Source organism: Pseudorca crassidens, chromosome 11, assembly GCF_039906515.1.
Source record: "Pseudorca crassidens isolate mPseCra1 chromosome 11, mPseCra1.hap1, whole genome shotgun sequence".
In the NCBI taxonomy this organism is placed as follows: Eukaryota; Metazoa; Chordata; class Mammalia; order Artiodactyla; family Delphinidae; genus Pseudorca; species Pseudorca crassidens.
In genome coordinates, this window is record NC_090306.1 from 60388749 (window position 1) to 60405215 (window position 16467).

At 39.0% G+C, this 16467-nt stretch overlaps 1 protein-coding gene and 1 long non-coding RNA gene across 9 annotated transcripts in view; one reads left to right on the forward strand and one right to left on the reverse strand.

Annotated features, from left to right (window-relative positions):
* The window catches only part of PTPRR (protein tyrosine phosphatase receptor type R), a 254815-nt gene extending 239238 nt beyond the window's left edge, over positions 1 to 15577 (reverse strand). For 2 of the 5 annotated variants that reach the window (XM_067697344.1, XM_067697343.1), the window contains exon 1: positions 15150 to 15577. In XM_067697344.1, coding sequence (XP_067553445.1) covers positions 15150 to 15201 — 52 coding nt within the window. In that variant the 5' untranslated portion in view covers positions 15202 to 15577. The remainder of the gene's footprint in view (positions 1 to 15149) is intronic. The other 3 variants (XM_067697342.1, XM_067697340.1, XM_067697341.1) reach the window with 3 other exon arrangements.
* LOC137202199 (uncharacterized) overlaps positions 1 to 16467 on the forward strand; it is a 139862-nt gene that overhangs the window by 93590 nt on the left and 29805 nt on the right. For 3 of the 4 annotated variants that reach the window (XR_010932489.1, XR_010932487.1, XR_010932488.1), the window contains 2 exons: positions 6066 to 6213; positions 6863 to 7124. This is a non-coding gene — a long non-coding RNA (uncharacterized lncRNA). Of the gene's footprint in view, positions 1 to 6065; positions 6214 to 6862; positions 7125 to 14621; positions 14939 to 16467 lie in introns of those variants that run through there. The other variant, XR_010932490.1, reaches the window with a different exon arrangement.

Sequence of the window (16467 nt, forward strand, 5' to 3'; positions counted from 1 at the left end):
TAAATTACCAAAATCAGATGAAAGAAAATCACTAAATACCCAGTAGACATGAAAAGGATAATAGGAGAATACTATGTACAATCCTTTGCCTATACATTCAACAATTTAGATGAAATGACCAATTCCTCAAAACCCACAAACTAAAGAAACTCACCCAAGATGAAATACCTGACTTGAATTGTCCTAAAATTATAAAAGAAATTGAATTCCTACTTAAATTTGTTTTCTGAAAAAGAAATCTTCAGGATCAAATAGTTTCACTGGTAAATTTAAACATTTAAAGAAAAAATTAACTTCAATTCCAAACAACCTCTCCCAGAAAACAGAAGAGAAGGGCACACTCCCCAAATCATTTGTGAGGCCAAAATTACTCTGATAACAAAACAAGAAAAAGTCAGTACTAAAAAAAACAAACAAACTATAGACCAATATCACTCATGAATACAGATGCAAAACTCCTCAAGAAAGTATTAGCAATTGAATGCAGAAATATAAAGGCTAATACACCATAACCAAGTAGGGCTTATTCTGGGAATGTAAGTAAGGCTGCTTCAATATTTGAAAACCAATCGATGTAATCCATCATATTGACAGTCTAACAAAGGAAAATCACATCACACCCCTTGATGCAGAAAAAGCATTTGACAAAATTCACATCAACGCATAGTAAAAAAGTTAAGCAAACTAGAAATAGAAGGGAACTTCTTCAACCTTGTAAAAGGCACCTGCACAAAACCCCACAGCTAACATTAGGTTTAATGGTGAAAGACTGAATGCTTCCTTCCCTTAAGATAGAGGACAAGGCAAGTATGATATTCTTAAAACTTCTATACAATGCTGTACTGAATGAAAGTCCTAGTTACTGCCATAAAACAAAGAAAAGAAGTAAAAGGAATCCATATTGGAGAAGCAGAAACAAAATTGTTCTATTTGCAGATAGCATGATTGTCTCTGTATAAAATCCTAAGGAACTCATCAAAATTTTTGTAGATCAGGTGAGTTTAGCAAGTTAATAGAATATAATGTCAACCTATGAAAATCAATGGCATTTTCTAAGCTAGCAATGTACAATTCAAAACTGAAATTTAAATAAATCTACAAAAGTTGCAAAAAATAAAATATTTAGGTATAATTCTAACAAAACATGTACAGGATATATATACTGAAAACTACAAAACGCTGAGAAAGTAAAACAAGAAGACCTGAATAAATAGACAGACATAATGTGTTCATGAATTGGAAGACTCTACATAATGAGGATGTTAATTATCCCCAATTACAATGAAAATTCAAGCAGAATTATATATATAATATACATAATTATATACAATACATATTATATATAATTTTATATGTTCTCTGAACAAAGGCAACTTTGTTCTCTGATCATTTTGTAAAAGGACAATCATTGTTTTTCAAGGATTGCCAGCACTTTCTTCTCTAGAAAGGAGATATAAGTGGATAACATCATGGAAGTCCCTTGGGAATTTCTACATGAGCAATGACAAGGTTCTCATTTGATTTGTAAATGTCTCTCAGGCAAAGTTAAAAATACACAAGTACCAGTGGAAGTTTACTTAGAAAATGCCAATTAATAGTACTGAGAAAGGAAAGAAACATTTTTTTTTCAAAAAAGCAATGGAATAAGAGATAAGGGACCTAGATTGTTGCTTCAATACCCACCCCCTGTCATCTATGTAAACTTGAGCATGTGTCCTCAACCGCTCTAAACTTCAGTTTTCTCATCAGAAAGCAGTGAGAGGCTCACGTACCACAAAAAACAAACAAACAAACAAAAAAACCCCACTCTTCCAGTTATTCTATAATTCTATTGGTAATGCTAACCCCTGAGGTCACCACGGCACTAATCTCCAGTTAGAAGCACCCACAGTACCAACACTGAATCTTCCTGGTGAACACTATAGCCATCCCAAGATGTGACAACTGAGGTCTGTTAGAATAACCTCCCAGGTATAACTTGTGCTCATTCCTACTAATCTTAATAGCAAATTATATCAGTGTTTTGAAAGACTCCACTATGGCTCTGTCTGTATATAAAGTTAATTTTGTAAAATTCAGTTTGTGTGTCTTAGTTATGTTCTTACAACATACGTTATATGTATGTATGTATATATTTATATGTGTACACATTTGTCTTATATCCTGACACCAAACAACCAATCTGACAAAAAAAAAGTACATCTTCAGACCAGTAATTCTGTCATAAAAAGTAAAATAAAATATGTTTCTAAAATATAACAGATACAAATTTTAATTGAATTATAATTATATTTATGAAAATTGTAAACAATCATGGGCCCTCCAAAAAAGAGCTTGTTATTGAAAGAACACCTCCCTCCAGAAGTGTTTTTCCTAAAATCTAGTCTATGCACTGGTCTCTAGGATGTGAAAATATAATCCCGTGATGAAGCTCTGCGTCTTCTTCTGATACTACTTAAATGCTTCACATGTTTGGCCAGTGATGTACCTAGTATATCTAAAATAAAAATAAGAAACGAACACCAAAGTAACTAGTCTTATTTTTATAGAGCTGCCTCTATTCTTCTCCAAGTAGGAAAGGCCCTGAATCCTACAAGAATAAGGAATGATTTTAATTAAGGCATCTTGAAAACTCTTCCTGCATGTTCTTTGATATAAACACTCCTTCACATTTCCTCAAATATTCCATTAGAAAATGTGGCTCCTGCGCCCACGTACAGCCCACCGTAACTACTGTGGGTGACCCTCAATTCTTCCTATTTATCCCTTCCAATCAAAGTTGAGCTGCACAGTGGAGAACTCTATCTGGGAGTCACAGAATGGAAAAATGTGTGTCTGCCATGCGCTGGTGGCAAAATTACAATGAAAAGAGTTTCATGTTTCCTGGGTTTTGCCCAGCTTTAATAGCATTATATTTCATCTGATAAATGTATTACAGAGTGAAACATAATACACTTAGGACAGCACTCTTTGGGGCAGCGTGACTAGACATAAGTCATAAAGGAGAAATGGGTGAAGACCACTGGCCTCGGACCCTGCTGAGTGAGACTTATGTTGGCTCAGACAGAAGCGCCCCAGTTCCTGAAGAACTGAGTTGGAGGATGCCTGGAGGAGAGGTTGACAGGAGTGAATGCTATCTCTTAAACTTCACAGCCATTAAGAGAAGACTTCTGTCAAGATATGCCCTCTGGGGAAATGCAGAAGTGGGGAAAAACGATCATAGGGTTACAAAGCTGAGAAACACGAGCCTTTGCAGAAATCATAGGAATCGCGTTCCAAGTGCACTTACTGAACCAGGAAGCACCAAGTACATTTGTAAAATCTGATATTTATGCCTCATTGTTATGCAAACAGTTAAAATATTACTATTTATAAATAGTTACAGGAATTATAAAATATTACCATCATTTTTACAGTAGAGTTCTCCAGATGACTTAAAAGCCTGACTCCACTGCAGGACAAGGAAAAAGAAATATCTATTTTAAGAATAATTCTCGTGGTAGATTAGGAATTATATTAAAATATAGCAAAATGAATATTAGAACATATAAAAAATTACAATATTGTCATAGCAATGATACTACAGAGACATAAAGCCCCGAATATTAGGGCAAGAGGAGGGTGAGGAAGGAGGTCCACAGTGGCCACTTGAAGAGATCCCTGGCCTAGTATCCTTTGCCTGCATTTAGGGATTTGAGGGGCACTTGGTAGGCCCTTCAGGTCAACACTTGTACTCCATCCTGCCCTAGTCCCTTCATCCATCACTTGAAATTAATGCCACTGGTCTAAGGTACTGCTTTCTCATGGGTCTTTGGACAAAATGAACATTGGCTAGGGAAAGACCATCCAATTAACAGCTATTTTTATCAGGAGTAGATCAGTGTGTCACATCTCTTCTAAAATACAGCTAGTTGAGGAGAGACCTCTCCTGCAATGGGAAGCAAGAACTACAGACTTTAATCGGGGTGGAGAGGAAGAAGAAAGTAGGAGGTTGAGGTTCAGCCTGAGCACACGGCTCCAGAGGGTGAATGTCAAGACATCAAGGGTAGGGGTGGGCGGTTGCCAGCAGTGAGGGCTGATTTTAGGCTGAAGTATAGGAGACCGGAGGCACCTCTGCTTCAGGCACGGGGCAGGACTGGCCTGGAGGCGTGGACTCTGCACCCGCTGAGAATTTATGGTCGGCTCAGCAGAATTTAACACTAGGGAAGGCAGGATGCCTGATCCCCAGAATGCACATGTGGAAACTCTGATTTCATGAAGCCTATACCCTCCCCTGCCACACACACACCAAAGGTATGTGGACAGGGCTCTCAAAATGGAGTTTGCAAACCCTACAATGCACAGGGTTTTCAAGGTGTCCGTGGACATGGAGAGGGTTCAGCATTAGAAGTGGGATATTTGGACTCCTGTTGGATGTTGTGAGTTCAGACAGTTTGTAGAGTGAGACAGCAGAAGGGATGATACTAGAAATCCTACCCAAACCCTAAGACTAAGAGATACTTTACCAGGAAGACGGTTGCCCATGATTGCAGTGCCTCTGGGGGCTATAGGATTTTTTTCTCTTAGATTCTCCACTTTGGAAAACAGCATTTATTTCCTCCAACACAAACTTGCTAATTATGAGCATTTTTTAATTTATAAGGCAAAGGTTCTACAAGGATTTTTTTTAAATGGAGGCATGAAAATCAGATTTTCATGGCAGGCACTCTTCACAAAAGAAGGCTTTAGGGTGATTTTCTTTTTAGTGGGCTGACAGTCAATGTGCACATTTTTTCCTTTTCAAGTATGGAACCTGAAATATAGGACCAATGAAAGTTTTCACATGCTAATATGATAATTCTTACAACTACTAGCCATTGAATGTATTCAGTGTTCCAGCCCCCATGCTGTGGGCCCTTAGGAATTAGCTCTTTAAATCCTTAAACCACCTTACGAGGTAGTTACTATGTTATTAGCCTTTTTTTTTCTGATAAGAAAAGGGACGTACAGAGAATTTAAATAGTAAACAGCAGAGATGGGATTCAAGCCCAGGCAGTCAGATTCTAGAACTTTTTAATTTTTACTATGCTACATGAGTTAGAGTGTATTTTTGCTGTTTCTGTAGTACAAGCATGTCATTTCAAACAAACTTTCCATCCTAAAGGGTGAGATGATTATCTTACATAAGGCACTTGGGATAGAGTGTAGCACATCATAGGGACTTAGGAAATAGTCCTTTGTATTTTCCTTCTTTGCTTATAAGGAAATCTATTTGTTTCTTCCCTATAAAATATAATGTTTATCTTGGTAGGAGACCCTTTTATTATATTTTCATAGCTTCAGTTAATGTCCAGATTTAGGAATTACAGAGAGATTTGTGGGGGAGGTGAACTGGGATGGGGGGAGGATGTCAAACTATTTTACTGAGGGGCTTGGTGGGGGGTATTGAGGAAGGGCTGGGAGAATGAGATCTGATGTCTTAGGCTTGGCCAGGCTCTCTCCAGCCTCTCGGTGGCCAAAAGCAATAGGTGGATGTTTTGGAACTTCACAGTCCATCACAAACCTGCACACTTAGTAAGCCTCACGCCAAAGGTAGAGGAAAACTATGCAGATAAGATCAAATTGAAGAAATGATTTGAATTCAGAATCTCTCTCGGGCATGCATGCTTCTGCAGCATTGGCTCAAACACAAAAAGAATGAGAAATTGCTCCAAGATACTAGTTGACCATTTAGCATCTGACCTCTCCCACCCCTAGTCAAATAATACCTAACACTTACATGGCACTTACTAAGACAGCACAGTTTATTTTACATTACATTATCCTGTTTAACACACAACAACAACCTTATAGTTGTATAGTACCTGATCTCCATTTTAAAAAGAGGAAATTGAGACTTGGAAAGATTAAGTTGGCCTAAGTTACAGAGATAGTAAGTGATCACGCCTGGATTTGAGCTGGACCACAATATATGTGCTCTTAACTACTATCTTATTCTGCTAAAAGTCATCTAAAAATATGGCATTTACTCCTTTATTTCAATTTTCTTTTTACTTCTCTGCTTACACCATTTCATTTTCTTCCAGGGAGAATAAAAACACCGTCTTGAATCAACAAGACCAAGAAGGTGAACTACTTTAACTTAAAACCACATCTTTATATTGACGGATTGATGGCCTTTCAAACTAACTCATCATGATGTTTGGCATACTTTGTATTCAGCATCTTTCCCAGGTAAGTGAAAGTAACCCTAGTGATGGGAGCTGACTCTGTGCAGTTATGGGCATTGCTTCATGTCCCCTCTAGTCTTCATCTGGAACTGGATCAGTACTGCAGTGAAATAGCTGTAGAGTCTTATTCTATACATGTTGCTGTACAGGCCAGTAAATCACTGTGAGACACTCTTACTCTGTGCTCATTTATTGATCTTTTCCAAAGAATCAGTAGTTTAGGGCTGCCTTAAGCCATTCTGCACATTTAAGTCAGCAAATGTACATTGCTTCAGGTCTGAACTAAGACAGAAAATAATTCATATCCCCACTGAACTTGGCATCTACTTCAGTGCAATTAGACATATTGATCTAGACGTATTGCTTCACGTAAACAATTAGTTTTGTTTTGTTGTTGGTCCATGTGGCTGCAATTTTAATGGATATCAACATCTTAATAAATTGAAGTCAAATGAGATTTGATTATGAGAAAAGTCTACATAGCCATTATGAATAAAAATTTAAATGGAAAGTGCTCATATTCATAATATAAATTTGCTAATTGTCATTCTGTGGCAAGTATCATCTCAATAATAGACACAGTTATATTATTTGGTCAATAAGCATTAGGAAATTTGATCTTAAAATAACGTATTACCATTAAGTTTTTTCAGGCTATTAAAATCCCTTTTGTTGGGAAACATCAGTGCTACTCTAAGTGTGTCAGCATTTGTCTAAGTACTTTGAAGATGAAGAATGCACTCATGGCCAAGTGGGATCTTTCAAAATCGTCTTTTAAAGGGAAAAATGGCTTTCTCTACCTTTTGAATCAGACTTTACAGACACCTTTTAAGAGATTTAACAATAAACTTACCATGAAACAACATCCATGTTATCATTAATACTAATGTCAATAAATGAGCCTTTGATGTGTGATCCCATCGGCTCATAAAAAGTGACTTTTTCTAATTCGTAAACCAGTCTCCATTCTTCAGGTATAAGCATGGCTCCCATAAAAATTGTTTACGGTTTTATAAAGATTTTGTCTGTATATAAAGAGACAGAAAAAATGTATAAAACCATCCAAATACTCAGAAATTTTCTGTGATCGTTTGGTTTCTGTTTGGGGGAATTAAGGGAGGGCTGGATTATTTTTGGTCTCCGTTTATTGAACCCACTGCCTCACACTCCCACCTGATTTTGAATGTGTAAGTGGTTCATGTTTGTTATTACAAGGTAGCTGATAACCAATCAGTAATCAGAGTCAGGGGTTCTGGGTCCATTCCTTAGTGCAAAACTATCACGCTATGTACCTTACCTAATTATCTGGTCTCTTTAAAATAAAGACATTCATCTCACTCCCATCCTGAAGTAGTACTAGAATATCATATAGGAATGTCTATCTATCTAGGAGGAGTTCAACAAACAACTCCACTACAATAAGCATCATGCCTATAGAACACAAACTTACCTTAAACAGACTATGTTTGAATGAAAGCTTTTCTGCCCCATTTCCACTTCTTTGTAACCAATAAATGTAAATTGGATTGAAAGAGCAGTAGCAAAGTCAATTCTACTCTTTATGATCAAAATGAGATATAATCTGTCAATATAAATTAATCATAATTTATTTTGTCTAATACATCCTGAATATGTTTAGTCATTCATTCAACATTTATTGATGGTGTACTAGATAACAAGCACAGTTCTATGTTATTGGTACATAGAGATAAAAGCTACAATTCTGTTATTGTCCTCAAATTTTTTAAATATTCATGTTCAGTGCATTAATAGAGAAATATACAGGGCCCAAAAGGAAAACCTAGGAAAGCTACTTGAATGAGGTGGGGTGTCACAGGAAGGGTTCTCAAAGTAGGCAATGACCAAGATTTGAAGTTGGAGAAAAAGTTATCTAGAAAAAGAAGCAGAGTTGGGTATTTAAGATAAATAGAACAGTATGTGAAAAGGATGAGAGGCATGGCAAACCAAAAGAAATTTGCTCTTAGTATGATAATAGTGTGCAAAGCAGAACATGATGACAGGAAAGAAAGATGGAGTTAGTAAAAGATTTTCCCAAGCTAATAAGTTTAGGTTTATTCTAAGAGAAAAGGAAATAGCTGTATTAGAGAATCTTATAAAGAAAGAATGTGATCGGGTATGCTTTTTCAAGTTTTACCTCTGATATCATTATGAAGGATGGATTTGATGGTAGGTTATTGTGAAATACTATATGAGAAATAAGGACCTAGCACAAGGCAGTGATGTGGACACGGAAAGTGGAGAACAGTTGGTGAGCAGACTTGGTGACCTTTTGGAAGAAAACAGCAAAGGTAGGGTACAAATTGCGAACTTTCAAAGACGTGAACGTGCCCCTGTATGCCAGCTGTTGTATTGTACTACTGTACTTTTCAAGGTACTGTACTGTAAAATTTTAAATGTCTTCTTTATTTTTTGTGTTTGTTTTTTATGTATTATTTGTGTGAAAAGTATTATAAACTTATTACAGGACAGTACTATAAACCTATTTCAGTAGAGTACTATATAGCCGATTGTGTTAGTTGGGTACCTAGGATAACTTTGTGGAACTTTCGAACAAATTGGACTTACTAACATGCTCTCAGAATGGAACTCGTTCATATGTAGGGGACTTACTGTATACATATACCTATGCCTCAAATGCCAAAGAAGTAGACAGGTTTGTCCTAGTGCCTTAAACCCTGCTTGTAAATTAGCTGTATGAATCCTTTCATATAACTATAGCCATTCCCATATGTACAAAGCATTTCACTAAGAAGTAAAAATATAGCCAACCAGCAAGGCATTGGGCTGTATAGCATCTGGCAATCAGTTGGAAGGACTTTGCCACTGAGTTTATAAGTAGTTCAAGCTCACCCCCAGTTGCCCTTCAATTCCCAAAGTAGCAAAGTCTGTTTGAGATGGTATGTCCCCTGGGCATGTGAGACTCCTGGGGAGCAACTTGAGTTTTGGATAAATGAGCTCTGCTGAAGTTCATGCTGGAAGTGGCTAAGCTGACAAGGTGACTTGCATGAGTGCCAAGAAGAAACTAAATGCAAAAAGAGGAGACCAGAAATATTACTGTGTTGTTTTTATTTATTCAATGTATTTATTTAATCTTTAGGAGTTTTATGCCAGGCACTACTCCCCACCCCCAGTGCTAGGCTGGGCAGAATCTGCAGTAGAAACAGCAGTAAACAAAACAGACCTCTGCCTTCAAGTTACTTATATTTTAATGGGGAGAGGGGGAACCATATTAACAATATAAATAAGTAAAATATTTGGCATGATAGATGGTGAAAGACCTCTGGTAAAAAAAAGTAAAGCAGGAGCAACACTATTTACAACAGCCAAGACATGGAAACAACCTAAATGCCCATCAACAGATGAATAGATAAAGAAGATGTGGTATATATACATATACAATGGAATATCACTCAGCCATGAAAAAGAATGATATAATGCCATTTGCAGCAACATGAATGGACCTAGAAATTACCATACTAAGTGAAGTAAGTCAGAAAGAGAAAGACAAACACCATATGATATCACTTATATGTGGAATCTTAAACACGACACAAATGAACACATCTACAAAACAGAAACAGATTCACAGACATAGAGAACAGACTGGTGGTTGCCAAGGGGGAGAGGGGTGGGGGAGGGAAGGACTGGGAGTGTAGGATGAGCAGATGTAAACTATTGTATATAGAATGGATAAACAACTAGGTCCTACTGTATAGCACAGGGAACTATATTCAATATCCTGTGATAAACCAGAATGGAAAAGAATATGAAAAAGAATATATATGCATAATTGAGTCACTTTGCTGTACAGCAGAAATTAACACAACATTGTAAATCGACTATTCTTCATAAAATTAATTTAAAAAGTAAAGCAGGGAAGGGGTATCAGAGGGTTTTTGGGGGGTGGGATATGAAAATATTAATTAGGATAGCCAGTGAGGGCTTCACTGAGAAAGTAACCCTTGAGCAAAGACCTAAAATTGAGGGATTAAGCCATGGAAATACAGAGAAAGGATAGTTCAGGCAAAGAAATAAAGAAAACTTTTTTGGGAGGTCGGCAAGTGCCTGGCATCTTCTTGGAATAGGAAGGAGACTACTGTAGCTGGAGAGAGACAAAAAAGAGGAAAGCAGTGAGAGATATCAGAGAGGTAACGGTTGGATAGAACAGAGTAGAACTTGGGCCAGTGTAAGGACTTCGTTGAGTGATTTTGAACAGGAAAAACCAATTTGGGAGTTCTAAGGGACTCTTCTTTGAGGAATAGACATCTTAGAACATATTTTCCTATCCGTCTACCCTTTCTTTTGAGGGTGATGTTTCTGCAAATGACTTCCCTGATCCTCTTGATCCCACAGGAACTCTTCCCTCTTAAAGACTAGAGAAACTGACTATGCACTTCTCTGGGAATGAAGAGGCATCTTCAGAAGATATACTGAAGGTAGTCTCTGTGCCATCCAGAAAGGCCAATAGTAAGAACAATGTAGAAATTTGAAAGAACCTTTTCCAGAGCCTGATGAGAGAGTAATCCATTGACATCAGCTTCTATGTCTTATTAGCTATTCAATAGGAAAAAGAAAGCTTTCACATGATAATTTTCAAGACATTCACTCCTTTGCAACTACAATACTACCCAATAAATATCATCTCCTGAAACACAATATAGTTCTTTGGGAAAAGAAAGAGAAGAAACACTGAAGAAAAGCTATCTATGGCTCTTCCACATAATATTTTTGCCATCCATATTATTGGGTAGCTTTTAGCTGCCTTCTTGTATATTCCTGAAGTGGTCTTTTCAACAGAAGTTGATACATTATGTTGGTTCACAGAAAGGTAAAGAATGGGATGGGCAGAAGACCTAAATAGACATTTCTCCAAAGAAGATATACGGATTGCCAACAAACACATGAAAGAATGCTCAACATCCTTAATCATTAGAGAAATGCAAATCAAAACTACAATGAGATACCATCTCACACCAGTCAGAATGGCCACCATCAAAAAATCTAGAAACAATAAATGCTGGAGAGGGTGCGGAGAAAAGAGAACACTCTTGCACTGTTGGTGGGAATGTAAATTAATACAGACACTATGGAAAACAGTATGGAGGTTCCTTAAAAAACTACAAATAGAATTACCATATGCCTCAGCAATCCCACTACTGGGCATATACCCTAAGAAAACCATAATTCAAAAAGAGTCATGTACCAAAATGTTCATTGCAGCTCTATTTACAATAGCCAGGACATGGAAGCAACCTAAGTGTCCCTCGACAGATGAATGGATAAAGAAGATGTGGCACATATATACAATGGAATATTACTCAGCCATAAAAAGAAACGAAACTGAGTTATTTGTAGTGAGGTGGATAGACCTAGAGTCTGTCATACAGAGTGAAGTAAGTCAGAAAGAGAAAAACAAATACTGTATGCTAACACATATATATGGAATCTAAGAAAAAAAAAAGGTCATGAAGAACCTAGGGGTAAGACAGGAATAAAGACACAGACCTACTAGAGAATGGACTTGAGGATATGGGGAGGGGGAAGGGTAAGCTGTGACAAAGTGAGAGAGTGGCATGGACGTATATACACTACCAAACGTAAAATAGATAGCTAGTGGGAAGCAGCCGCATAGCACAGGGAGATCAGCTCAGTGCTTTGTGACCACCTAGAGGGGTGGGATAGGGAGGGTGGGAGGGAGGGAGATGCAAGAGGGAAGAGATATGGGAACATATGTATATGTATAACTGATTCACTTTGTTATAAAGCAGAAACTAACACACCATTGTAAAACAATTATACTCCAATAAAGATGTTAAAAAAAAAAAAAGAATGGGGACAGTTAGTGAAAAAGAATCTGGCACCACTATCTCAATGGTGGCCTCAACTGTCAGAAACAGTGTAGGATTTTATATAGTGTGCAATCACAGGCCTGGAAACATAGGTTTTTTACCCTGGCTATACTGTTAATTGGCACTTTAAAGTAATTACCAGCTATCATTTACTGGATCATAGTTTTCTCACCTGTACACTAAGCAGTTAGATGGACAATAATTAACACTTTTCTTGTTAAAGACATCTATGAAAATCAGCCGCCATAGATAAGAGTTGAGTCCAGGTTCTCTAACAAGTTCCATGCTCAGTAATTCGTTAAGGTTATCTTACCCAGAGATGTTAATTACACAGCATTGTACCCCCTCTTCCCCTTTTTGTTCCCACAGACATTACAAACAGATACAATACTTTCCACTGTTAAGGCAATCAGAACTCAGGGTTGGTCAGAATTTTTTTTTTTAATTTTTTTTTTTTTTTTGCATAGTGACTCAGGAGCTCATGACCAAATAATTAGAGATGACGCTCAAGCTGAAAACAGTTTGCTACTTATCATTAGGAGAATGACAACTGAAGTCAACAGTTCCTAGTATAGCTACAAAGAGCACTCACATCCTGGCAGCCAATTTCTCCCATCCCAAAAGGGGTGTAACCTGTCATCAGTTCCACCAGTATAAAGTAGTTGCTGGTACCCTGGACATAACCGAAATGGATCAATTAGCTTTTCAGCCAAAGAGGCCTGACTCTATAGAATTCATTTCCCTTCTTTATAAAGCTCACTTCTCTCCTGAGAGGAAAACCTTCTGCAAGAGAAGCCAAATCAGACATTCAACAAGCAGAGACAATCACTGACTTCTTGATCTTTGCCCTCCCACTTACTCATTTTCTTATTACCCAAATCTACAGGAGCTGAGATCAAGAAATCTGGTTTGTCTCAGTTCTAATGAAAAGTCCTAACAATGTTATTTAGATAACTGTGATGAATTTTAATCTGATGACAGCTTGTGACCCACAAATTGCTGTTTAAATTAAAATGCATTCAAAATGAAACTGGCAAGACAACCACAATATTAAACTTGCAATCTGCTGTGAAAAAACACCTATCAAAAGCACTACATTAAATATGAATATAATTAATTTCTATACAGCATCTTGCAATTGAAATCTGAAGATAGTCTTCAATGCATTGCCTTATTAAATTCAAATTGATTAAATAGTCTTTTTTTTTTTTGCAAATTAAGAAGTCAAAGTAGAGTTGGACTGGTTTGTCTTTGGTAATATACCCTTTTGGCAGAACTCCATGTATAATCTAGGGCTACAGATGCCTAGGTTTCTCCTTTAATGAACGAAAGTCTTCTATTTCCTCATCCCAAATATTCATCTACAATAAATTTAGAAATGTTTTCCACCTGCTTAGTTTTAAGTTTATCTATAGCTTTTATAGCTTTTAAGCTATAATTACTCAAGATATATTAAATGTTATCTTTAGAAATGTTATATATTAGCTTTAAAAATAACGACACTAAAATTTTTCATAGATCAGCTAAATCAGCTAAATTGATAGGAATTGAGGATTTTTCAGTAACAGATGTTTCTATCAGTGCTACAATAAAACAATAACGTAAATAAACCTCAACCCAATGTGTATATTTTCATCCTATATTTCAACATTAAAGAACTGTATGTGGTAATGAAAGTATTCACTATAACTGTTTGCAAATAATTTAATAACCAAGTCATAGCTATTTCTTAGTTTTCAAAAAGTGTCAAAGAACTCCTGAAAATTCCACAATATAACATCATAATTATACAATTAACATGGGTACTTAATTATAGCCAGAATGTCCCTAACCATTACTTGTTCAAGAGATTCACAATATGTTAAAATAGTATTAGCTAGAAATAAGGAAGTACCATATTTCACTCTCATTATCACCCACATAGAAAAGGACTCACCCACACTCTTTTTAAAAGATAATACAAAAATTGTAATTTTGCAACCATTATTTTTATTCATTACCCCTGGAATGTAGTACATACTCTATAAATGTTGGTTGAAAGAATGAATGAACGTCTGTGGTTGGATAACAGGCAAACTCTAGGAAAATACCTAGTCCTTGATTGCTACAGGGATACTGCATGGACAACTGCTGTCGCAGCAGGGTTCCTAAAATCTCTCTGCCATATTCTATTTTGGTTCACGTGTGTGTAAAAATGATAAAGGATTCAGTCCAGCAAGTCCTTGCATTACATAGAGGCTGCATGTATCCAAAAAGCAGGGTCTGTAGCAACATCGCATATAAAATTCCCCAGGTACTTCCTAAGGTTTGCTTCCATACAAAACCTGATACTGGTATCAAATATGTTTATATTTGGGAATTAGTCTCACTGTCACTCCTGGCTAGACCTCATCTAATCTGTCCCAGGGACAGTGCCGACCCCGGGGTTGTCAGCTTTGAAACTGTGATTGGGTTTCTGTCTGGTGCCCTCGCAATCTGACCATGATGCTGAAAGAGAAGAGAGGGTCTTATTTTAAATCTTTCGTTCCTCTCATTGGTTTAGAAAATTCGACTGACAAGAGCAGGGGCCAAAGGAGCCTGAAGCGGCATCATTAATGCGAACCATGTATTTCGATCTTTGCGGAGGAGATGTGGTCCATCGGGTTACAGCCAGTGCGCCCCTGTGAGCTCTCGCTAAACCAAGAGACCTTACGGATGTAGCCGCTGCAGTAGAAAAGGTTACATTCAGTAGGATGTCTTGTCTGCCTCCTGAAAAACTGACAGTCAAGTGCAGAGCCTAGAAACAAAATCTGGGAGTCTACATGGAGGGGAGGGGTGGAGCAAGCCAACCTCTATTCGTACTGCAAATGTTCATACGAGGTAAGGAAAAATCAAGAGCTGATTTTAGCTTTAAGTTTTCGGCCGCAGTCTTCCAACAGGTGCATGACTCCCTCACCGCTTTCCTGTCAGCACTGTCCTGCTTTGCCTTCCTAAGGCTTTCTTCGCGAAGCAGGCTTTTCCTACAGCCCTCAAGCATGTGCAGTCTCCCAGCGCATCCACATCTCTGGCTCTATGCCCGGCAACCCCTTACCTGCAGCGTGAAGAAGCAGGCACAGCGCAGGGAAGCCAACCGCCCTCCGCATACTGTTTGCATTGAGAGGTGGAGGAGAAACTCAGCCACGCCGCCACTTCAGGCAAAGTGTTATTGGAAAGAGCCCCCGCCGATGGTCCTCTGGTCTCCGGGATTCATTCGCAGGTCCTCGGCTCGGGCTGGCAGAGCCGTGTGTGGCGCCCACAGAAGGAAGCACCAGCTTCGCCTCCTTAAGAGAGGAGAGGAAGAGGAGTAGGATGCGGCGGCGAGCTGGGCGGCGCAGGGCGGGGAGCGACGCCCTGGGAGCCGCTACTGCTCGGCCTTCTGGAAGCTCCGCAGGCGCGGAGGGGAAGGCGCGGGGGGGCGGGGCGCACTCCCGCGCCAGCCCTGGAGCCCGGGGCCAGCGCAGCGCGAGCAGCAGCTCCGCCGCGCCGCGGCTACTGAGCATGCCCAGCGCTGGCCCTCGCGCCGCACGCACGGGAGTTTCAAAGTGAAATTCCATTTCTCCGGGTCTTAGCTGCGGCTGCGAGGGGAGCAGGCTCCACCGCGGGGCGCGGGCGGGGCGGGGAGAAGCAGGGACGGTTGTCAGGGGTACAGCATCTGTCCAAAACGTGGGGGTGGGACTAGATGAAGGCCCCATCTGAGGAACCAGAGGAGAGAGCCTAAGAAAGTGTCAACCCCTACACCCACCCTGCTCCTTCCCCAAATCTTCGTTTACACGTGGACAGAGCTCATTGCTAGCAGTTGACGCTTCCTGGGCCGCAGATTGCCCAGCTTCTCCAGGCTGCCTATGGGAATAGAGTACAGGTGTCTTCCGCTAATCAGGATTGCCAGGGGGAGCGGTCATGGGGCAGCCTGCTGGGTGTAAGCAGTAAACGTGCATCCTGGGGGTGCCTTCTTTCCAACACGGTCCCTTTTCTCTTTCGCCTGTCTCCAGCGCGGTCCCTGTTTTTAAACTTTCTCAAGCTCAAAGTCAATGACCATAGTGACAGAAGTGGGATATATCCATGTAATTGAAGAGAAGGCACCTTTTTGTTTTTTGGAAATAATTATCTTCAGTCTCCATTTTTACTTTCTAAGGGGAAAGATAATAGAATCACCTCTGTAACTGGTCTCCTGCCGTGCAGCTCTGCGTCTCTAGGGAGTCTGCACCAGGCTAATACAGGTGTTCCTCCCCCCTCATCTGTGACACTGGAGTGTGGAGATGCTTCTGTTACTCCAGTGGCTAATTACTCCTAGTCATGAAGTCCCTCGGCCAGACTTTCTCCATTAACTATCCCAGCAACTCTTTTCTGCCTCTGTGTCTTCATGGGATGCT